The 25,605-nt window shown below is 34.9% G+C and overlaps 1 protein-coding gene across 6 annotated transcripts in view; it reads left to right on the forward strand.

The window, feature by feature from the left end:
- USP25 (ubiquitin specific peptidase 25) overlaps positions 1-25,605 on the forward strand; it is a 137,247-nt gene that overhangs the window by 66,862 nt on the left and 44,780 nt on the right. For all 6 annotated transcript variants that reach the window (XM_025450072.3, XM_035709188.2, XM_025450073.3 and 3 more), the window contains 8 exons: positions 1,389-1,526; positions 5,686-5,762; positions 11,533-11,606; positions 15,974-16,122; positions 21,985-22,112; positions 22,512-22,607; positions 23,936-24,094; positions 24,684-24,910. In XM_025450072.3, the coding sequence (XP_025305857.1) occupies positions 1,389-1,526; positions 5,686-5,762; positions 11,533-11,606; positions 15,974-16,122; positions 21,985-22,112; positions 22,512-22,607; positions 23,936-24,094; positions 24,684-24,910 (1,048 nt within the window). The remainder of the gene's footprint in view (positions 1-1,388; positions 1,527-5,685; positions 5,763-11,532; positions 11,607-15,973; positions 16,123-21,984; positions 22,113-22,511; positions 22,608-23,935; positions 24,095-24,683; positions 24,911-25,605) is intronic.

Raw genomic sequence — 25,605 nt, forward strand, 5'->3', positions numbered from 1 at the left:
GAGCCTGCTTCTCCCTCTGCCTGTGTCTCTGCCTCTCTCTCTCTCTCTCTCTCTCTCTCTCTATCATAAATAAATAAAAATAAAAAAAATAAAAAATAAAATAAAATTTAAAAAATAAAATAATAAAATAAAATAAAATAAAATAAAATAAAATAAAATAAAATAAAATAAAAAATTGGGCAGCCCCAGTGGCGCAGCGGTTTAGCGCCGCCTGCAGCCCAATGTCTGCCTCTCTCCGTGTCTCTCATGAATAAATAAAATATTAAAAAAAAAAAAAAAGACTGTAAACTTCTCAAAAACAAGAACTTCTATATTTCTTCCATAACTTTCTGGCACACAAAGCAGGCATTCAATTCTTATAAACATATGATTGCACCAAATCCTCTAGAAACACCAACAACCCAATGTTATCAATCATAAACAATTTATTTTATTTTTTAAAAAATTTTCTTTATTTATTCATGAGAGACACGGAGAGAGAGAGAGGCAGAGACATAGTAGCACAGAGGGATAAGTTGTCTGAATGGGCAACATTATGAGATGTTTAACATCATTAAGATTACATTTTTTTAAGATTTTATTTATTTATTTATGAGGGGGGGGGGCAGAGACACAGGCAGAGGGAGAAGCAGGCTCCATGCAGAGAGCCCGATGTGGGACTTGATCCCAGGACTCCAGGATCACGCCCTGGGCCGAAGGCAGGCGCTCAACCACTGAGCCACCCAGGCGTCCCAAGAAGTTTACAGTCTTATTAAGAAACAAAAGTTGAGATTTCAAAGGAACACTAGAAGGATGATACATTAGTTTAATATTAGGACTTACTCTAATTGCTTATTAGACTAGTATTGTCTGATAATTAGGATCATCCCACGACAGTGCCAGTTAGTGATTCATTGCTGAGTGAAAGACATCTGTTTTAATAGATGTGGAATTTGAAGGAATCCTTGACTTGGAGGGGTCTGGGAAAGCTTCATGGAGGAGGAGGGATCTTTGTTTAAATGGGCTTATTGAGGAAAAGTACTTAAACAGCGCCTGGCACCAAGTTAGCACTCATTGAATGTTGGCTGTTGTTATTGCTGTCCACAGCAGCTGGGCCTAACTGAATGGAAAGGATTATAATAAATAGACTTGAATTAGGAGAGGATATTCTTGGCTGGGTAATAACATGATTAGCTATGATAATGTGGCGTTTGTGCTGAAATTGTGAGCTAAGCCTAGCTAGGTCCTCTATTTTTGTGCTGGACTCCTTTGAGTGTCCTAGGTCACAACACTCTTCTTTAATTATGATGTGAGAGTGCTGGGCTCCTCCCTAATCGATATTAGTTAAATTTTTGATTTGTTAAAATGAATATCTGTTTCACTTACGGGTTTTTTCTTCTCCCTAATAGGAGCATCGGAATTTGCCGTTTATGCGTGAGCTGCGGTATCTATTTGCACTTCTTGTTGGTACTAAAAGGAAATATGTTGACCCATCAAGAGCAGTCGAAATTCTTAAGGACGCTTTCAAATCAAATGACTCCCAGCAGGTAGCTTTTTTTTGTACCTACTTATTTATTAATATTTGTATTTTATTTGATTTGATCATTCCTTAAGCAGTTTTTTCAAAGACACATGACAAAGATATTGCTATTCCTCTTTATTAAAAATAAGTTGTAGACATTTAAAACATTGCTTATTTGGAAGATTTACTTTTTGTAAGTTGAGAGAAAAGTAACAGTGATCTTGGAAAGTGTTAAGATAAATGAAACTGTAATTTTTATTGTGATTGAAATTAATAAGTGAAAACAGTGGGTAAAATTAGGAATGTTCAGAAATGTTGTAAATCTTCACAAATGTGATAACCCAAGGCCAGTATAGTATACATGCTTTTGGTATGCCTATTTTTGTTGGCATGAAGTAGTTTCCTTAGTTACTCAGAAAAGGTTTCTGAACTACATTAACTTTGTTATTGTTGCTTTTATTTTTCAATCTTTGTATAGTGCTATTTGGTAGGATTTTTTTATCCATTCCTTAAAAAAAGATAATTGGGAATTTTCTTATAAAATAGAAAATGTATAAACAAGCAACATTTTCACACATAATTTGAGAAGTTAGAGAAATTTTATTTTATTTTATTTTATTATTTTATTTTATTTTTTTGAGAAGTTAGAGAAATTTTAAAAGAGGGAAAACAGAAAAGCAAAGAAAATAGACTAGTAGCAACAGTGTTGGAAGAGATGGCAGTGAGGAAGCAAGGGGCACAAGACAAAATGTCTCAATAGATTCATACAGCTACTGCACTTGTAGCGCACTTTTTATAGTACTTGGATGTGTCTGGTATGTGGATGTGTATGTGGATGTGTAGGAAAGGTATTTGGAGAGGGGTCCTGAAAAGATGTATAATTCTGCAACGCCTGCCTTGCCCATGTTGTTTTTGTTTTGTTTTGTTTTGTTTTAATTCACCTTTTATGGCAAAGACAAATGAACAAAAAAGGTGCTCACGTCAGGATTTGCTTTGATTTGTTGTTTTAATTTTTTTGTAAGGTGGGGGAGAAGAGGGAGAGGGAGAGAGAGAATCTTAATCTTAATCCATGCCTAGTGTGGAGCCTGAAGTGGGGTTCCATCTCACCACGCTGAGATCATGACCTGAGCTGAAATCAAGAGTTGGATGCCTAACTAACTGAGCCACCCAGATGCCCCTGGTTGGTTTGTTTTATAAAAAAATTTCTAACTAAGTTCCAGTGCTGGTTAGGTTTAATATCTTACTCTTATTTGTTAAAGCAATACTTAAGTCAAAAGAAATAATATTCTTAAAAATGATCTCAAACCCCCATTTTAGGGTACTCCTGGTTTTAAGTGTCTTTTATTTTTTGTAGCACTATTTATTTAATATGTGCATTATAATCTCTAATAGCTTTGAGTATAAAATTAAATTTTAAAAAGTCGCTTCTCTTCCCTGACTTATTGTTTCTTATGGAATTGCTTTTTGTATGTTTTTTTCTTGGTTACTCTCTGGTGTTGAATCTTTTCACTATGAATAGTGGTCTTTGTGTATCTTTTCATATGTAAAAATGAGGCAGCAAAAGTTTATTGGGAGCCTTATATGTACACAGTAGACTTTTCAGATTTATTAGGGTAGACAGGGAGACAACTAGCTGTTACAGACTCGAATGCCACAATGTGAATGCCATTGCTTTGGGTTGGCAGTGTAGATAGACTAACTAGGTTACTCACCGTTCATTCTTTTTCTCTGGAGGTCTTTTTAGAGTAGGTGTATGTGAATTCAGGTCGATACAGGTTTGATTCTCTTCTACTCCCAGACATTTGAGTCGAACACACATTAGTGACAGAATGGAATAAATCCATGAGTAAAGTAAGCATCATTACTTTTTAAAAAAATGAACTTGTACTTATATTTCATAGTCTTCCTAAATATATCATATTTTGGAATATGCAAGAATCTTGTGGGATACTTTGGTATATAGTACTGTCAATTTTAATCATACCTATAATTGAGTTTAAAATTAAAATGTTGTAGTAAAGGCCTTAATTTTTTTTCTCTTGAGGAAAGCAGGTAGAATTATTTTGTAAATGTTAATTTTAGATTTCTTAAAATAAAGACAAGGAATAATTCATTCTGAATAGTATTTTGATAACTAGGAAACAGTTTTGTGTTTCTAGTCAGATATAACCTTGCAGGATGAGTAAAGTTACAGAATTTTAAAATTATGGAAAGTTGCTTTAATGTGTTTTGTGAGTTTGCTATGACAGCAGTAACAAATTACCATAAACCAAATGATTTCAAAGCAATAGAAAATTACTCTCTTAACAGTTCTAGAAGCCAGAGTCTAAAGTAAAGGTGGTAAAAGGGCTGTGCTCCCCACCATGGCCCTAAGGCTGAATCCTTTCTTGCCTTCCTTCACCATCTTTTGATGGCCTGTGGTGTTCTTTGGCTTGTGGGGGCATAGCTTCAGTCTCTGTGTCCTTTACATGGCCTTTTCTCCTGTGTGTCTTTGTGTCTGCTTCTTTTCTGTTTCTTATAAGAATACACATCCTTTAGATTTAGGGCCCACCCTAATCTGGGATGATCTCATGTTGAGATCCTTACCTTAATTATATCTTCAAAGACCTGTATTCTAAATAAGATTACATCCTGAAGTCTCAGATGGGCATATATTTTGGCATGCCGCTATTTAACCCACTACAGTTGGTATGGATGTTTATAACTGGATTTTTGTGCTGAGTTTAGTTTTTTTCTTTTTTTTTTTTAAGATTTTATTTACTTATTTATGAGAGACACAGAGAGAGGCAGAGATATAGGCAGAAGGAGAAGCAGGCTCCCTAAGGGGAGCCTGATGTGGGACTTGATCCTAGGACCTCAGGATCACAACCTGAGCCAAAGACAGATGCTCAACCACTGAGCCACCCAGGGACCCCTAACTTACATGGCTTTGGAACAATTTCCTTAAGCTTCTTAGATCCTAGTTTCAATATTTTATTTTATTTATTTTTTTAAAGATTTTATTTATTTATGAGAGATACAGAGAGAGAGAGGCAGAGAGAGACATAGGCAGAGGGAGAAGTAGGTTCCATATAGGGAGCCTGATGTGAGACTCGATCCTGAAACTTTGGGATCGTGCCCTGAGTCAAAGGCAGACACTCCAGCACTGAGCCACCCAGGAGTTCCTAGTTTCAGTATTTTAAAGGTGAGTAGATTGACCCAGATGCTCTTTTAGAAAACTTGTAGGTGGAAAAATATATGATGGTTAATTTGTTTAATATTTGGGGCAATTTTGATTAATAAAGGCACATTGTTTACACTGATTCATGTGTCTTTGATGAAACAGTCTTAGTAGGATTGGTTTATTTTTTCTCCCTAGGTTCTCTATAGATGAACCTATTTTTTGTGTTCTACCTCAGATTATTCAAAGAATTATGGTAGTTGACGAGTACAACTGCCACCCTCTTCCTGTTTTTCCATGTTAGGGGAACTACAACTGGAAGAAGGGGTGGCAAAAGGTGATGTACATGCGCTAGTTCTGAAGGGATAATTTGAAGTTCATGAGATAGTGAACTTGATAGGGAGTCAGTGATTGGACTAAACCTGACAGGATTAACATATCTTCATAAAAGTGGATTGGCTTAAAAAGTTGGGTGTAAGAGTTGAATTAAGAAAATGAATTGCTGAAAAGCATGTCTTCCTTCTAAGAGAGAAGCCAGTAACAATTCCTTATATGATGAAGAACTCTTTGGTAATGTGGGTCTTTAATTTTAAAAAGATTCGTTAGAGAACTCGTTTGGGAGCGATGCTTATTTTTAAACCTTATTTGTAAGTTAGAATTTATATATATGAATGTATATATAATATTGTATGTATTATATACATATGTGTGTGTGTGTATATATATAAAATATATATGTATATATAAATATGTACATAAAAATGTATATATAAATTTCCTGTAATAAAACCCAGTCATTGTGATTATCAATATAATGTTTGTTTTTCTCAGATACTGATTTTATTCTCTTGTTAGGTTAGGTTATAAGTATTTCTTGTATTTGGTGTGAAACATTTCATATGATATTTCTGTGAGGAGTCAGTAATTTTATGTTTGATGTGACTGGCTGTAAGTTTTGTGTTGCAATACTTAGTATTTTTATTAGCAGACTCAAATATCAACAAGACTTTTTTTCTTTCCACAGCAAGATGTGAGTGAGTTTACACACAAATTATTAGATTGGTTAGAAGATGCCTTTCAAATGAGAGCTGAAGAAGAGACGTAAGTTACCATGAAATTTAGTGATGGGGTTTTCGGAGATTGATAAATAACACTCATTTTTCTCCTTTTATTTATCAGTATCTATGGAGAAATGGGAAAGAAACCAAAAGATGTGTAGGAACCCAAACGTTACCTGTATTGACAAGTTGTTTGAAATCTGTGGCTCAAAGGCTGAGTAGCTTTAGATTTCCATTGTAAGAGTAGAATCCAGCCAGAAAGATCTAAAAAGCAACCCTGAAAGGGCTAATTCCACATGCCCACTTCTTTTCCTTGGATTCAGCAGTCTCTTTTCATGAGGAGGAATGGGTTAGTGGTGGGGAAAGATACCAGGAGTATTACTTCTGATGATCTCCTTTCACATGGAATCATAACAACAGGGATATGACAGTCCTCCTCAGCATTCTCTAGCTTTTTATTTTCTGCCCATCAGATTGAATCATTAAGACTTTGGTTATTTAAGAAATCTGCACACTTTCAAGATAGTCCTTGTCCACTCCCATGAGGCCACTTTCCTAATAGTAACCACTAGTTCCTTTATGTATCTTCATGAAACACTGGTGGACCACTTAGAATTTACCACTGCGGGCTCTGATATGGTCTAACAAGATGCAGTATGTAAATTAACACCTAGAAATTTTGGAATATGTTGTAAACAGTAAATGACTGGTTATAATTCTACCCAGAAGCCTGTCATTGAGGGCCAGTCACTTGCAGGCTGTTATGTGTGAACTTAAACTAAGTTGGGAGCAGTCTCTGAAGAAAGTAATTATGGTTCGAAGTCTACAGTATTTGAGGAAAAAAAAATATATTTTTGGTAAATTTTATCTCAGAGTGGGACATTTGAAAGCTGCTTCCTTCTTGAAAGCGTATTTAGAAGTTTATGATGTTGACAGCTGTAGGTCCTCAGTGTCTTTCCTGTCCACCAAAAGTTTTAGTTGCATTATTATGAGCTTCTTCAGTTTGTGGCTCTGAGTGCCTCATTGAATGACTTATTTTTGTGCCATGGTGGTTGTGCCCACTGCCTTTTGCTACGGAATTGCTTAGGCCTGGGAAACCTGCCTTTGGGTTAGTTTCTTTCTTCTCTTCATGTTAGCTTCTCTCTTCATGTTACGTTCATCTGGAAAGTCTTCCCCATCAAACCTCTGGAATGAATCTGCTATTGCTGCTTGTGAAAGCTGAGTCCTAGCATCCAGTGAAGATACATTCTTTCCTCAGCTTTTGAATGTTATAGGCCTAGAGTGTAGTTTGTTCTGCTGCATCTTTTTCTAGGTGACATATGCCTAGAAACACGTTCACATACGTGATACACGTTCACATACCTGTATATATTTTTTATTCCTTTAGGAAGGTTTGGCTGAATTTTTAAGTTTACCCTGCTGCTTTAGCCTCTGTCTCATGCACAGCCAGCCCTATTTAATGAATTCTTCCTGTTCTTACATTTTTTTTTATTTGCCTTTGCATTTGTTTTTCTCTAACTTCCTCCTCTGATACTGTCTTGATAGGTTCCTCGTAATGAGTGATTCACTAATGAGAATTGTCCATTCTGGTTCCTCTCCAGTATAGCTCATGTCCCTTGTATCTTTCCTTAGAGTTCTAATACCAGAAATTCATTGTGCGTGTTTCCTCAGAATGTGAACAATATCTGTATCTTCATCTGTGATAACAGAGTCTCTGAGGTTCTTTAAGTAATTCTTTGAATCTTTTACCCTGAAATCCCTAGTTCCTCCTTCTCAAATCTCTCCAGATTTTCTATAAGCACTTCATTTAGTTTATCTTGTCTTCAATACATGACCTTCCCATTGCTTTTTATCTGTAGCCTCAGAAGCGTGCCTAAATGTGTGTTCTTTCTGAGGGGGTCATTTTATTCTGATTTTGGAAATATTGTTTGTTATTTATGTACTTGTTAATGTTTTTGGATTATAGTCACCTCTTCTGATCTAGTACCTAACCAGTTATCTCCCTTTTTCTGAAACAGTTTTTTAAAAAAGCCAGAACTTTTCCATTTCAGTTCATTCGAAATCTTGTTTTGTTTCGTTTTTGTTTTTGTTTTTTAAGATTTTATTTATTTATTCATGAGAGATGCAGAGACATAGGCAGAGGGAGAAGCAGGCTCCATGCAGGAAGCCTGATGTGGGACTCGATCCCGAGACCTTGGGATCATGCCCTGAGCAAAAGGTAGATGCTCAACCACCAAGCCACCCAGGCGTCCCTAAAATCTTAAGTTTTATTTGAAGTATGTTCTCTTTGTTCATTTCCCCATACTTTTCGATCTGTTTTTTGCTGTTTTTGGTGCTAAAACTAGTTTTGAATCTTTATGCTCCCCCTATTTAGAACAGAGCTTTCCAATCGGTGTGCCATGGCTAGCCAGATTATGGGTATGTGGGAGATATTGATCCTGTTTCTGTGATCATGAGAAAATATGTCTTTTAACCTTAAAATTCCCTGTATATGTTAATATATGTACTAATTGTATTAAAAAGATTGGGAAGCTCTGACCCAAAGCATTCTAGTTTGCTTTGTCAGCTATCCAGACCTTTGAACTCCTTCTGTGCTAACCTAATCCCCAACGGTAAGATGTCCCAGGTGCAAGTTTTCCATAGTGATTTCTTTGGCCTTTGATATTTGTGTCATTCTTTCTTTACTACTGCTTTCATGCAAGTGATGGGTCTCTCATTTCTTTTTTTTTCTCTCTTTTTTTTTAAAGATTTATTTATAGAGGGAGAGAGCATGTGTGTGTGTGCATGCTCTCCACACACAGGTGGAGGGGTAGAGGGAGAGACTCTCAAGCAGATTCCCTGCTGAGCACAGAGCCTGGGCACAGGGCTCGATCTCCTGACCCTGAAATCATGACCTGAGCCAAAATCAAGAGTTGGACGTTCAACCGACTGAGGCTCCATGGTCTCTCACTTCTATTATAGGAGTCTCGTGTCTTTTTAATTGCTCTTTATTTGTATTCCTTATATTTCTGTTGGCATAACCAATCTGGGCCCCTGAGTTTCACAGCTTAAATGCAAGGCAAAGAACAGGATGTCTAAGAGCTTGGAAAGTAGGACAAGGTAAATAATTTCTAGAGATTCCTACCCAACTCTTTAGTGATCTGTGTTTATCACAGATTAGTGGAGAGCAGGGTAAAATTCAGGTAGGAAGATTTGAAAAGAAATTTGGAAAGAAAGTTCAGAATTCCTGGAGGCAGCCAACATCCAGTTCCTTCTGACAAAGTCAGCAACCTGTTAAGTCATTGCTCTTTCCATGGGGTATGTGTATGACAATAAGGAGAAAAACCAGGAGTATTGATTTCCTACATAAAAATAAGAGGACATGGAAAAGAGATTCCCACTAATATTTACATCTAAAGATTCATAGATATTTACATCAAGCAAGATAATCTTTGGATTGTTCCTCTCCCCCATGTCAGTCTCAAGTCCTTTTTATTCTCATATTATAAAATATGTAAGGTGTGAAGTAAATTTTTCCCATAGAGTTAAAATGCCCAAAGACGAAATATATATAATGGGAGAGGATACATTGATTTTGGAGTCAAATTTGAGTTCACTTTGCAGCTTGAGCACTAACCAATTTTGCGAATTTAGGCAAGTGAATTAACCTGCTCTACAGCTTCATTATCAGTAAAATAGAAGTAATTGTACTGTTATCAGTCATAGTGGGCTAGATAGTCCAGTGGCAACAGCTCCAAAACTTTGTAGCTTATATCATATTATTAGATGTGTCCAGTGGGTGTGAGTAAGGGGCTCTGATCATTCTTTAACTCAGAGCCCCAGAGTAGGGGGCTCTGATCATTCTTTAACTCAGAGCCCCAGATGCTTCTCATCATCATCCCTTCTGGGATTACCATGGCAATGAAAGTACACTGGCTTTCAGGGTTTCTATCACACACCTCTTCTGCTTACATTTTGTTGGGAACAACAAGTTATGTGGTCTGCCTAACTTCAAGTGAGGGGGAACACCTTAAACCCATTAGGATGGCTACTATTAAAAAAAACAAACAAACAAACAGAAAATTACAGGCATTGGTAAGGATGTGAAGAAATTAGAACCCTCGTACACTGTTGATGGGAATGTGAAATGATACAGCTGATATGGGAAACATCATGGTGACTCCTCAAAAGATTAAAAATAGAATTACTATTCCATGGAAGAAATCCTTTCACAATGTATACATATATCAGATCATTACATTGTATACTTTAAACTTTAAAGGTTAACTGTATGATCCAACAGTTCCACTGCTAGGTATATATTAAGAATTGATAGCAGGGTCTTGAAGAGATATTTGTACATCCATTTTCATAGCATCTCATTATTCACAATAGCCAAAAGGTGGAAAACAACTCAGATGAATGGATGGATGAATGGATAAACAAAATGTGGCATACATAAAGTGGAATATCTTTTAAAAAGAAGGAAATTCTGACACATGCTGCAACACAGACGCTAAGTGAAATAAGCCAATCACAAAAAGACAAACACTGTATGCCACTTACATGATGTGTCAAGAGTTGTAAAACTCAAACAGAGAGTAAGAATGGTGGTTGCCAGGGCCTGTGGGGAGGGAGAAATGTGGAGTTGTTCAGTGAGTGTAGAGTTTCAGTTTTGTAAGATGACAAGACTTCTGGAGATCGGTTGCACAACAATATGAATATACTTAACACAATCTACCAAACGCTTGAGAATGGTTAGATGGTAAATTATGTGTTATGTATCTTACCACAAATAAAATTTTTAAAATTTGAATAAAACATGAGTGGGAAAGTATGTCTTAACCACATACCTGAGAGTAGAAGACCAGAAATCTTTTTGAGTATCACTAATAACTACCATATGGCCTCATAGCATTGTTTTAAGGATTAAGTGAAATACTTCCTACCAGTTTTTTTTCCCACTACCATTTGTTTTAAGGAGTAAGTGAAAGTACATATACTACATTTATAAAGAGACCATGTCCTTCCCTGCCTCTTTTTTTTTTTTTAAGCAAATCCATTTTACTGGTTTAAACACAAAATTCTTGAAGATAAATTATGTACACAGTTGTGGAGACCACACACTTTTGTGTAGTAATGCAAAGATAAACTGTGTTTTCAGACCAGAGAGAACAAAACATAAAAATGAAAGGTTAAAAAAGTATTAACTTCTGTTTGCTTCAAGCGAAAAAGGAAAAAAAAATCCACAGTGTATATGTTAAAGAATTTGGAAAATTCACAAATGAGTAATCATGCCTGGAGCATGAAGAGTAGAGTAGCTTCTGAGCTGCTTTGTGTCAAAGCTGGTGTTTTGCTCCTTCGTTGGTGACAGCTGCTATTTTTGAATGGTGTGCGCTCTTCTCTTTAAATATAGGAAATGATATTTAAGGTTTTATAGAAATTTACTCTAATAGTGGCTTTTTTTTTCTTCTCAACAAGTCCAAGTACGCCTAAAAGTGTGAGGTCAAAATGAACTATGATAATAAAAGGATCAAACATTCCTTGAACACAGACTGTGTCAGGACCTCTTGTAATGTTGTCCCCTGCAGCAACTCATTTTAACCCTTACAGCAGGTCTTTGAGTTCAGTTACTGTTATCCTCAATTGTCAGGTGAAAAAATGGAAGAATACACTTAAGTGCCTTGTCCAAGGTAATGTCAATAGCAGCACTAAGTGAATGGACAGCCACATAAATGTTACCATCTTGGCATATACTATTGTTCTTTGGATGTTTGTCTATTACTTACAGGTCCAAAAATCACAACCGCATTTATGTTTTTACCATGCTTTAGGGATGAAGAGAAGCCAAAGAACCCCATGGTAGAGTTGTTCTATGGGAGGTTCCTTGCTGTGGGAGTACTTGAAGGTATGGTTATAATACATGTTTACTCTTTATTACATTTGAAGAGTTATTACCTATTAGCTCTTGATAATGACTCCTTGTTGAATGGTTTTTAATTTTAATTTGATTTACTCTGTCTAGTAGTTCCTGTTGCATTGCTACTACTTATTTGCAAGAAAACAGTGAATAATAGAGTGAATGAAAAGGAAGGTTTAAGCGTGCATTATCACATGCTAATATATAGTGTCATCCTGATGTTCTTTCCCTGAGAAAGCTGTGATTCTGTGAATTGTTGGGGTACAGGGATTAAGGGGGCAATGGTTTTGAAAATAATATTGGAGTTGAATACTGGTTTGGGGATGATGGTTATTGTTTCTGAGGGTTTCAACTCTTTGTTTTGAAATCTGCATTTAATAATTTAGCAATTTAGTATAGTCAAGGTATTACCTTTTTCAGGTGATTATAGAATTATTTAGGCTCTGGTTTTCAAGAAAGAATCGTACTTTTATCTTTTGAAAAATCATTTAAGAGTGATACTACTTACTCCATCTATCCTAAATGCCTGTTACTTAAAATCTGGGTCTGACCGACAGTCTTTTCGTTTTCCTAATAAGGAAAGGGCACTGACTCATTAAATACACTTCAGATAATAGTAATTACTAATGCCAAAGCATCAAGTTTTGAAAAAATTTGAAACATTTGAAAAACTTTTCAAATTTTCCAAATGGCCCAATGTATCAACTTTTGGAAAATTGGTTTTCCTTCAAGATCTTAACTAATGGATTCCTATGAAGCGTTGTTTGAATATAGTTTTATAGTGTAGGATTCAGAAAAAGTTAATGACTCATGATTTAGTTGGGCATATAAAATGTTACACTGAAGTGTTTGTGTGTGTGTGTGTGTATATATATATATATATATAGTATATATATGTATATATGTATTTTTTGCCTCAAATGGTAACTATTCATTATATAAATAGTGGAATATTTTACATAGTATGTTACTTTCCAATTTGGGATGTGCATAGTGTCATACTGTATTTGAAGTAGTAGAATAGCTCTAATCAGGTGGTGACTGTACTATTTATACCCTTCCTACTTGTGTTACCTTGAATCTTAAAAGTGATTTATTGAAATAATTTGTCAGTGTTGAAATTCTTGTACTAGATATTAGTTGTTTCAAACCATTGTGCCACGTAAATATGGTTTAGTACATTTCCACGTGAACTATGTATTTGCTTCAGTAAAAATAATTTGCTCTCAAGCTCTATCTCTAATCATTTTTATGTGTATCTTCCTTATGCTTTCTTTTTTTTTAATTTTTTTAAATTTTATTTATTTGTGATAGTCATACAGAGAGAGAGAGAGAGAGAGAGGCAGAGACATAGGCAGAGGGAGAAGCAGGCTCCATGCACCGGGAGCCCGAGTGGGATTCGATCCCGGGTCTCCAGGATCGTGCCCTGGGCCAAAGGCAGGCGCCAAACCGCTGCGCCACCCAGGGATCCCTTCCTTATGCTTTCTTTTAGACCAGCGACTCTCAATTGGAGGTGATTTTCATATGTTTACTAAAGTGTTCTCTTTGCAGAAGTTCCTCAACTTTTCCAGAACATCTAGTTCATTGACCCCTTCATTTTGTTCCTTTTGGCATTTTTCTTTACTTGTGCATTCTGATCATTTTTATAAACATCTAATTCCCCCATTCCCTCTCTCTGCTACCTCTGTGGCTGTTCTCTGACCATCAACTTAGCTGCTCATCCTCTCTCTTATGTGCACTGAGTACCTGAGTACTACTGGGGAAAAGTCATTCAAATGGGCTAACTATAAATGGATCATGAATTGGTAGTAGATAACTAAGCTTCACTGTCCCAATCCTGTAACACTACTGTGCTTAATTGTTCTCTTAAATCACTTGTTGTACTTGTTGTACTTGTTCTGTTAAATCACTGTCTTCTATCCCATTTTCTGTAATAATGATTTTTACCTTTTTTACTTCTAACTTCTCTGGCTCTTCATTCTCTGAAAAAGATCTTCCCTCAGGTTTTATGGATTTACCGTGAAGCTAATGAAATCTAGCCATAGGTCCTGTCTAAGGTCCTGAATCTAATTTTGTGTTTGTAATTTTGTATCATAGTACTTAAACACAACTTTCCCAAATATGTGAGCTTTACGCTTCACAACCTCCATCTATTCCTACCTCTACCACATTCTTTTTATTCGTCCCTCCAGATTATAAGGAATTATTCAGTCTTCTATGAAAAGGCTGTCGTTTATATGTGCTCAGAAGCTCATCTCTGCATGCTTTCACTCACCCCTGACTCTCCATCATCCTGCCTTCTCTTGTATTTTCAGCGTCCCCCTCTTCTGTCTTTCTCATAAGTATTTAGATGTGGTCTGGTAAGTCACATCTTTAACAAAAAAGAGCTCCCTTCACCGTCTTTTTCAGTTAATCCTATTCCGTTAAGTCCCCCTTAAGAGAGGAGTTTGTTTTTACCTGCTAGATGCCCATGTATTCAACCCATCCCACTTTTGCTTCTGGCCCCAAACCCCTTCTAAAAGGGATCTTTCTAAGATCAATTTCCAATATTTGTTTAAGACTGCAGGATCCCACTCAGTTCTCATATTGAACTCTATGCTATTTAGTCTCTCCTTTTCCTCTTTCCTATATTCTGTCTTTAAAATCATTTCTCCAGCTTCTGTGGCACCATATTCTCGTTTTTTTTTTTTCCTGCTACTGTGGGTACTTTTATTTTATTTTTAAAGATTTATTTATTTATTTATGATAGACATAGAGAGAGAGAGGCAGAGACACAGGCATAGGGAGAAGCAGGCTCCATGCTGGGAGCCCGACGCGGGACTCGATCCCGGGACCCCAGGATCGCGCCCTGGGCCAAAGGCAGGCACTAAACTTCTGAGCCACCCAGGGATCCCCCTGTGGGTACTTTTAGAAGTTATAGTTAGCCTTTTTTAGCTAAGGTAGGAGATCCTTGGGGCTCAGCTGACGCCCCCTGCCTTTTCCATCTTCTAGTTCCCTTGGCAATTTCATTCTCTCCCTTGATTAACTGCCATCAGTAGCCAGCAATTCTCTCATTGTAGCTTCAGACCTGAAGATTAATTTTAGTTACAGATTCATATTCAACTCTCTTCTCAACTTAAAATCCAATGGTCCATTCTAAAACAATGGTTGCCACTACTACCTTAAAACTAAAAGAAAAAAAAAATCCTATGCTTTTTCTTTAGTGGAGCCCCTTTCAATACATAAACAGTCAATTCAGTTATTTATGATAGAAACTAAGTATCATTCTTGATACCTTCCTTACAATTCTGCCCCCCATCCTGCCAGTGAGCCAGCCACCAGTCAATTGTATTTACTACCTTCCTGAATATGTGTATAAATGTCTGTGTAATTTCATCTGCATTTGTACACTTTTACTTTTTTTTCTCACTTTTTTTCTTTTTTTTCACTTTTACTCTTAACGCTGTATTCCATGTTGCCTTTATTTCTACATGGACTCTTCAATAGTCACCTACTACCCACTTAACAGAGAAGCCATGTGGATGTTTGAGAGACATAAATGTGATCCTGTTATTCCTAGGTTTAACCATTCAGTGACTTTTTGTTATATTCAGAAGAAAAAATTCTTAACAAGGGCTTATAAAACTTTGTAGATTTTAAGACCTTACCTAACTCTTCATTGTTATCTTCCCATTTGCTCCCCTAAGTTATAATGTCCTTCCCTTAATTCTTCAGACAGGCCAAGTTCTTTGCATCCTTGAAGTCTTTGTGTATATTATTCCTTGGCTAAGAATTCTCCACAGCACTCTGACACTCTGGCCTGGCTAATTGCTACTCACTGTTTAAATCTCTGTAAATGTCATTTTGCTATGGAAGTCTTCCTGCTCTACCCTCTAGCCCTTAAACACTAGGTTAGCTCTCCTTCTTATTTCCTTTCACAGCGCTATCTCACCACACATTTTATAACACTTATAATGATAAATAATATATTATTAATAATTACATGTATAATTAATGTACATAGAATGTAATGTCTTTCTTCCAAAAGAGGTTGAGAGTTTTTCTCAGTTCAGGGACCCTATAGAACTTTTTTGTTCACTGCTTTATATATTTGCAGTGTTTAGTGTAGTATCTTGTCCTTACAAAGTGTTTTTTGGAAGAATATATATACACACACACATGTGATTACTACATACGTACAGATGTGTAATTAATATCTACGGCTGGATATGAATCTGCATATGTGCATGTATAAACCAACAAGAAAATGATAATGACTACTCTATGGAACAGAGAGTGATTGTTTTCAGGTTCAAGAGGTAATTCATATACACGTTTACTTATTGAGTAATGATTAGCTTTCCCTTCTCCTATAGGTAAAAAATTTGAAAATACTGAAATGTTTGGTCAGTACCCACTTCAGGTCAATGGATTCAAAGATCTACATGAGTGCCTAGAAGCTGCTATGATTGAAGGAGAAATTGAGTCTTTACATTCAGAGAATTCAGGAAAATCAGGCCAAGAGGTGAGTTTAGGATCTTCTTTGTTTCTCTTTCCCCAGTCTTTCTTATAGTGTGGTAAAGCACAATTTAGGTCTCTAATTATAAAACTGCCTCATATCTGAGAGAATACTCAGATTATGTGTTTGGATTTAATTATGGTAGCTTAGGCATTTGGGAAACCAGTACAAACAAGTCTATAATCTATGTTAAATTCTCACTTGACAATTTAGCTTAAAATTTTCTGTTAAAATCCTCTTTTAGGAAAAAAAAAATCTTCTTTTAGGGCATTACTGAGTCTGTGTAGACTTTCTAGGGAAGGTACCAGTCATGGTAGCATGCTAGTCCTGGAAGTAAACAGGGAAAGTGCTGATATTAGGATGGAATTTTATATAGACATCTGTTACTTATATCCAGTAGTGTTAGAATTTGTCTAGATTCCTTTTTTTGGTAAAAATTATTGTGTAATGGCAGAAGGGCAGATGGAAGAACTTGCTCTCTCAGGAAAGATATAACTTAACAAATATAAACCTGCTTATTTGTTTCAATTGGTCTCTGTCTGGCCTCCCACTCTTTCTTTATTCACATCTCTAGCTCCATCTGTACATCCATCCATTCAGCCATGTATTCGTCCTTATGTGTTACTATCACGGAAGGCAAAGGACAGATCATTGCTCCAAATTCAGTTATGAAGCAGTCGCTGATAGTTGTCTACTTCTAAACTCCATGCATGAGGGTCAGCATCTTCATCTGTGTCATTCTTTATTATATCCCTGGTGGATAGTACAATGACTGCAAAAAGAATTATGTAATACATATTTATTGACTGAATGAATGAAATGTCTCTGTGTTATCAAAAAAGTTTCTGAGGACTTTATCCCTGAATAAGGTGCTTAATAGATGTTAAGTGATGATATCTCTGTGTTTTTCTAAACAGGGTCTGAGTTCTTGTGTCTTTCAAAGTAAATTGCTTTTATCTAAATATGTGCTTTTTTAAAAAGATGGAATTCTCTCTTTCCTGTTTTATCTTCATCCTCATTTCCTTCTCTTCCCTTATCCCTTATACACCCAAATAAACAAAATAAATTAACATTTACAATTTTTTGGCTTTTTTTTTTTTTCGGGGAGAGAGAGAGGGAGAGAAAATATTTGAATTAGTTTTTCTCTCTGTATCATAGATCATCTACTTCAGTGATTCTCAGCAGATGCCTAGGCCCTACTTCTAAGCTGTCAAATCAGAATGCAGGGTAGAAATGTAATGCAGTACGTGGGCCCAAGAGCTCCACCAGTGATTTCCATAGAGACCTCCAATTAAGAATATTTAAATTAAACTTATTTTTATTGATCTCTAGAGATTGAGACTCTCAGGATCCCATAATGGAATAGGAAAGCAGACCCCCTGCCTAAAGTGTGACTTGTGTTATATTAAATAAAAGGAAGATGAGTTTAAGCAGAAAAAGGAGGGATTGCATTTTCCTTACCCTATCAGAGGAGCTTATAAGTGAAATATGCATTAGTTTATTGATAAATAATTTAGTAATTAATTGGTAAATAATCTTTCTCACATATTCCACTTTTAAAAATGTTTTTCTTACATTGAATCTGAATTTCATTATTTATTTTAAATTTAATCTGAATCTCATTATTTATTTAAAAAGATTTAGTTTGTCCTCCTACTTTGGCTTCATACCCTGAACTGCGTATATATTTTCTGCCTTGGTTTTTATATCCAACCTATCAAATACAGTGATATGTTTCCTCTGAATTCAGCAGTTTGTAAGGAGTCTTAGTAAGAACAAATTCAATTACCTGTATTCCTATTACCAATTGCCTAGATTTGTAGAACACAATAGTTTCAATGATAATTCAGCCTGGCTAAAGTAGACTATCTTAAAGGCTTTTAATAATGTACTTAAATTATAGTCTTATTTCATTATGTCCTTCAGAGTGACTGTTCTGTTTCTTCTTCTTTTTTTTTTTTTTAATTTTTATTTATTTACTTATGATAGTCACAGAGAGAGAGAGAGGCAGAGACACAGGCAGAGGGAGAAACAGGCTCCATGCACCGGGAGCCTGATATGGGATTCGATCCCGGGTCTCCAGGATCGCGCCCTGGGCCAAAGGCAGGCGCCAAACCGCTGCGCCACCCAGGGATCCCTGTTCTGTTTCTTCTTAACTTTGTATAAATACCAATGAGTAACATCTTAGGCTTGTTTATAAATTGACATAGTCCCTGATAACACCTTTTATCTCTTAGACTATTATTTATTTAAAAGTAGCTAAAGTAGCTGTGATCAAGTAATACTTAGTAAGACCTTTAGTGTCCTGAATCACTCATGTTAAAATATCCAGTGGTCTATAAGAGTTTAAATTTCTGGAATGCCATACCAAGAGACAACTGAATGAATTAAAAGTTATATATCTATGATAACTACTTATAAAATATTTTTCAAATCATAAATTTTAAAGTTCAATTACGTGATGTGCAGTTTATAGATGAATCAAACTTTCTAGGAAACCTGGAGATTTTTTTTTGATTGCCTATTAGAGCAAAAACCTTTCGAGCAGTGAGTACCTCATTTCTTGCGTGGGTATTCACTTCTTACACATTTTCTTTTAGACTGTCACTATACACGTGTAAGTATTTGTATTTGTTCATACTGTCCTGTGACTTGCATTTTTCCCTCACCAGTACATCACGAGCATCCTTCCAACATCTAAATATATGGCTCAACACCATTCTTTTTAAAACCTGAAAAGTATCACATAACCTGTATTTCTAAAATTAATTTAATTCTTCTGTGAGACATTAGTTGGACAAATAATCATTTCAAGGAATATCTTTTTAAAGATTTATTTATTTATTTATTCATGATAGACATAGAGAGAGAGAGAGAGAGGCAGAGACACAGGCGGAGGGAGAAGCAGGCTCCATGCCGGGAGCCCGACACGGGACTCGATCCTGGGACTCCAGGATTGCTCCCTGGGCCAAAGGCAGGCGCCAAACTGCTGAGCCACCCATGGATCCCCAAGGAATATCTTTCTATAAATATAAATACCTTGAGAACTTAGCAATGAAGAATAGTCAGAATCTTTGGATCACCAGGCATACTCATTTAAAAATATAAGTACTATCAAATTTCCTAAAATTCTACTAAGTTGTACTAAGTTATAGTCACAAAGTTGTACTAGGTTATAGTGAAAGTTCTACAACAAATTTTATGGAACTTTAAAAACTAAATTAGATAAACAATACATACATGTACAATATTAGATATCTGTAGATGTTATATGGGAAATTTATCTTTTAGAGTGAAAGGGCAAATGTGTGAAGCCAGTTAAATGACTAAAACTAATGTTCAAGTTGGGATAGAGCTGTTTGCTTCTCATGCTTGATTTATATCCTGGTTTTGTTTGGTGTTCTGTGGGAATTTGAAATGGTACGTCTTATTTTTCTGTCCCCTGCTTCCCACATTCGTGTAATCTCACAAAAGCAAGGTATTTAAAACATATTAAAAATCAGCTATTATAACTCAAAAAGATGACTACATTCTCTCTAGAAAATACTTTTGTTAAGTTAGATTTATAGACATAAAGTTCAGGAGCCCTTTTGTTGCCAACGTTATGTTTTTTATTCATTAGCTGCCCCAATCTATTACTTCCTTAGGCTTATTATATAATATGATAATAAATAATAATAAAATGTGTTTAGAGATCTGGAAACTATAAGCATTATTTTTTACCTTTAATGATCTGTGTCTCACAAGCATGGCATACCAGTTAGAGAAGTAAATACAGTTTTTTATTGAATGAAAAGAATAACATTTTTTTTTTTAAGATTTTATTTATTCATGGGAGAACACACAGAGAGAGAGGCAGAGACACAGAGGGAGAAGCAGGCTCCATGCAGGGAGCCTGACGTGGGACTCGATCCCGGGTCTCCAGGATCAGGCCCTGGGCTGAAGGCGGCGCTAAACCGCTGAGCCACTGGGCTGCCAAAGAATAACATTTCAAAAGAAAAATACTTCGTATATTTAAAATTCTAGCTATATACTGCTATACTTAAAATCCTAAAATCACAGAGCTAGACAAATCCTTAATATTTTCTAAGATGAAATAAAGGACTGTCTAGCTATCTCTTTGGTCCTTTAGAATAAAGTGAAATCCTTCCAGTCTTGTAGGAAAAAACTGTTACTGCTGTTATAGGAAATACATTCACAACAGAGACATATTACATAATTATTATGAACATTCTTTCTTAAGTTATAGAAGTTATTTCCTGGACTTTTCATGGTCTGCTGAGAAGCATACCCCCAATTATGGTGATTTTATTTCTATTGGCCATGGTAGGTTTCCATGAATTAAAGTATGTAACTATTTAATTTTCATGGTGACATTTAAAATACTGCAATAAAATATGAAAGCAATAGTTCTTGAAACCTGCGTACTTATTTTAGTATCACAAAATGGAGTGGAGAGTAGTTATCCTAAGGCATCAAAAGTTTTCTTTGTGATATGTATGGAGTATGTTTTAATTCTTAACAGTAATTTAAGGTGTGTATTAGAATTCACTAAAATTCTTGCCAGTGTCATGTGAGAACAAAGTAAATAAGCAGTCTTTGCTCAAGAAATCTTCAAACTTGAGATGTTCCTGATACTAGATCTTTTGTAACTTTCTCTAGTCTACTTCAGTTTTAATAGCCATTTAAAAATACATTTCTTAAACTTCAACTTTTGGTAAAAGATAAGCCACATCTAACTCAGGAAATTTCAATTCATGTAAGCTGTAGCATTTTGGGACAGAAAAATAGTTTTAAATAATTATTTTTATTAGCTTTACTTAGAGAAAAGTAGTAGCTTACAAGATCTTAGTCAAATCCAGTTTGCCAAATGTTCACCGTTACTACTTTTTTTGGATATCTGAATTTAAATTAGTGTACTCTTAGCTAATTGATATTTGTGTGGTTGCATTTTGTGGCACTTGAAAATAACACATACAATGTAATGTGTGGTAGTTACTTTTTACAGTAGTACATTGTGTGATTTACAGTAAGCATTAAAAGTATTTGTTGCATTATTTTATACTTCCATATTTGGTGATTCATGAGTTTTTGTTTATTTCTTTTTAAAATGTGTTTATGTAAAACTTGAATATTTTTTTTGAAAGTAATTTTCTTTGAAATTTTGTTACATTTATTGCTTAACTAAACAATTGCCAAAGTTTGTGGAGCAATTGGCTCATAGCAATGAGGTATTTAATTCTTCAAACACTAGTCATTTAAAGATTTTAAATATAGTTATCATTAGTTTAATCTCCGTTTTAGTAATAGGTTTTTTTTTCTTAAATTAGTCAGTATTCCATTAGGAAAATTAAAAATAAAACAAGGGAATATCAGTTTCTAGTTTTTAGTAAGAATTGTGACCATTTATGCTATAAAAATTGTGTGTGTGTACAATTTTCTTTGTCAAGATTTTTGAAGTGTGGTTTATTAATAAGTATATATACCATTCCTGGTAGTCATAGTGACATAATATTGAAGAAGCCAGAGGATTTGTTAAAATTTGTTAAAAGCCATGCTTTTAAATAAGGTCTGTAGCTTTAGGTTAAAAAACCTAATGTAAAAAATTATTATGGAAGAAGGAGAGTTGTTAGAAGATCTTTTTTCTTTGCTGGTTGAGTATTATTCCCATCCTTGAAATTTTTAAGTGGTGTGGAACACTTTTGGGAAGAAGTTGGATTTTAATTAAATTGCCTAGCTAGTCATGTATTTATGGTGCGAGCATTGTAGATGATACATCTAAAAATGCCATGCTGACGCTCTGTGCCTCACACTGCAGTAGAGAAAACAAAAGGTGATAGTAAGGTTTTTGTTGTTGTTTTCTTTCAGCATTGGTTCACCAAACTGCCACCTGTGTTAACATTTGAATTATCAAGATTTGAATTCAATCAGGCATTGGGAAGACCAGAAAAAATTCACAACAAATTAGAATTTCCTCAAGTGTTATATCTGGACAGGTATGGTTTGGTATACAGCATGACTTGATTTTGAAACTGTTTAGTAACCAAGTAAAGAATTATTGTGTTTAGAGAAAAAATTTGCTTAATTTCTTTAGAATTAGTCTTTTTTTTTTTTTTTTTTTTTTTTTTTTGCATAATATGTCCAGTACTACTTGTCAAGGAAAATTGAGTTCTCTTTCTATTTAGAAAAGTATAGTTACTGGGAATTATAAGGAAGCTAAAACATTTATTTTTGTGTTTGTTACAATTTTATGAAATATTCTTTTGTCTGATATTTCATTGTAAAATTTTAAATTTTACCTTTTGACCTTTTGTGGTGTTGGCTAGACTTAGTATTGTATCTATTTCCATGATTTTTTAGAAATGGTAATATTGTTTTTTGTTTTTTCCTGATAGATACATGCACAGAAACAGAGAAATAACAAGAATTAAGAGGGAAGAAATCAAGAGACTAAAAGATTACCTCACAGTATTACAACAAAGACTAGAGAGGTATTGTAACTTTTATGAAACATATGGGAAGTCATATTTTTAGTGATTATCTGGAATCTTTCATTTTAAATTTGCTTTGGGTGACTTATAATTCTAGTAATAATCACTCTGAATTCATATTTTGCTTGAATAGTTTAGTTTTGAGTTATGTTAGAAACTAAAATAATTCTTAGTTGGCATTCATGATTATTTTAGTGTTTTAAATATTTTCATTGTTGACTAGTAATAATGCTCTTGGTGTTGAAAACAGTTACAAAATTAATTTAATGTTAAAAAAAATATTCAGAAAAGGGACACTTGGCAGGCTCAGTCAGTAGAGCATGCAACTCTTGATACTTGGGCTGTGAGTTTGAGCCCTACATTGGGTGAAAAATTACTTAAAATAAAAAACAAAAAACCAAAGTTGAACTAATTTAAATTTTAGTGTTTCTTTTTGTATGAGACTACATATCATTCTTGAGATTTCCATTAAAATGAATGGTGACTAAGTTTTTCTGCTTAATACAGAAGATACAAACTCTCAGGCCTCTCATTGAGACTTTATAAAGAAGGGAAGCAAGTCAGGTGTAAGCTGATAGGCAAAGGGAGCTTAGAGAGCATATCCCTGAGAGAGGAAGTGCCCATCATCTGTACTACCGGGTGGGACCATGTGTGACACCACATGTGAGTATGTCCTACTATTTTTGATAACTTCCCCAAAGTGCTGGAATCTAGACAGTCAGATGCTCTGTAGTTCAGACAAAAGTCTATAGGCTAAAATGTGGCCTGAGAGATCTCAGTTTGCAACCTCTGATTAATCTGTATCCCTTATTTTAGTATTAATTTGAAAATTAGCCCCAAATTTGTTAAACAAAAATAATGTATTATTATTTCAATAATTTTTATTTTTAAAAGGTGTCTGTAATCATATTAAAAACTAATCAGAGGTTAAAAAAACTAATCAGAGGTAAAAGGTAGAAGGATAATATTAGTCATCATCCTAATCATGAGACCAGATGACAGATCTAAAAATAAAAACAGTCTCAGGAAATGGAACTGTCAGTATTCATTTTCCTATTGGGTTACAACTTAGAGCAGCATTTAAAATATACAACAGTGTACAGACACATTCAATTGTAATCAACTTTGTTTCCCTTAATTCGGAGGACATTTAAGTTCTTTCTTGAATGTGTCTTTAGTTTTAACATCCTCATTTGAAAAAGAAAATTAATTGCATTGTTGAGGAAGATTTATTAAAGTGTTTTTATCATGTTTTATAACAATTACTAAAAACAACCAAATGTGTTTTATATACAGCTAAAAGCATTTATACATCTTATGGTTAACAGATATTTAAGCTACGGTTCCGGTCCCAAACGATTCCCCTTGGTAGATGTTCTACAGTATGCATTGGAATTTGCTTCAAGTAAACCTGTGTGTACATCTCCTGTTGAGGATATTGATGCTAGTTCCCCACCTAGTGGTTCCACACCACAGACATTACCAAGGTAAAATGTTTTCCTGATTCAGGAGCCAGCTGTTGACTATATTATATAGTGATATAATTGATGCTTTAAAGAGGGTTTTATAAAATGTCCATTGTGATTTATTTTAGTGGACTCTAAAAATACTAGATTCACTTAGAAGGTTGTGCATCTTCTGGATGCTTTCTTATTTCACTTTTTCAATAGATTTTATGGTAGTGGATTGGAATTTTCATCATATTTTTTTCTGTTCAGAATTATACTTTAGGTTGTTTTGGTATAGATGTCCATCTTTTTTCCATGAAAATACCGTTAAGTTGGTTTTTCCTGTAATGTAAGCTGATATTATATAATTTTGGTATACATAAGATTTATTGACATGATTAAGCCATTTCTTTCTATAAAGCCACAATTTCATTCTGATAATAATATATTCCTCATATATTAAGTATATCATTGGATATTAAATTAATATACATATTTATTTTTCTAAAGGCCTTTTCTTTTTGAAATTATAATTTCAAAAATTAATCCTGTGTGTTTGGCACAATTTTTGTCCAGAGCTTCAGCTTGGAAAATTTAATAATGAATATTTTATGATTTAAAAATATAGCACAACAGAACAACAGGGAGTCCCTTCTTCAGAACTGCCAAGCACATCACCTGCATCAATAGCTGCCATTTCATCAAGATCAGTAATACATAAACCATTCACTCAGTCTCGGATACCTCCAGATTTGCCCATGCATCCAGCACCAAGGCACATAACAGAAGAAGAACTTTCTGTGCTAGAAAGCTGTTTACATCGCTGGAGGACAGAAATAGAAAATGACACCAGAGGTAAGAAGCTTCTCATAGCATAGCTACTGTCGCCTCAAATGGCTATGTATAATGTTAAAATTGAGAAGGGAAGTCACCTCTGAATTTCATATATAAATATTATAAAGTATTTTTTTTCCTAGAAAGTGTTTTCTATAAAGGAAACTAGTCTGGCCACCTGTTTTTATGATCTTAATATCAGACTCAGAGAGACCAACAGATTTTCCCTGGACTATTTAGTTGATTAATGACATAGCAGATGGTCTGATTTTCCTGTTTAGTGCTCTAAATTTATATCAAACTGGTATTCACAGCTACTTCATTGGTGAAACATCATACAAGATTAAATTATATATTTATCAATTAACATCCTTCCCCTTATGTTTGTGGAATGAGTTAAAGTGTTAAAAAATTATTTTAAGTTTAAGAATTAGAAATGTGAATTTTATTTATTTTTTAAAAAAGATTTTCTTTATTTGAGAGAAAAAATCAAGGGGCAGTAAGAGAGTGAGAAGCAGACTTCCTCCTGAGCAGGGAGCCCATGTGTGCCCTCTCCCAGAACCCTGGGATCATGACCTGAGTCAAAGGCAGACACTTTTTTGTTTGTTTGTTTTTTTCAAAGGCAGGTACTTAACCAGTTGAGCCACCCAGGTGCCCCAGAAATGTAAATTTTAATTTTCAGTCTGCTCTAACAGAGATTTCCAGATATGATCTAG

The sequence above is a fragment of the Canis lupus genome, chromosome 31 (genome assembly GCF_003254725.2).
Source record: "Canis lupus dingo isolate Sandy chromosome 31, ASM325472v2, whole genome shotgun sequence".
Classification (NCBI taxonomy): domain Eukaryota; kingdom Metazoa; phylum Chordata; class Mammalia; order Carnivora; family Canidae; genus Canis; species Canis lupus.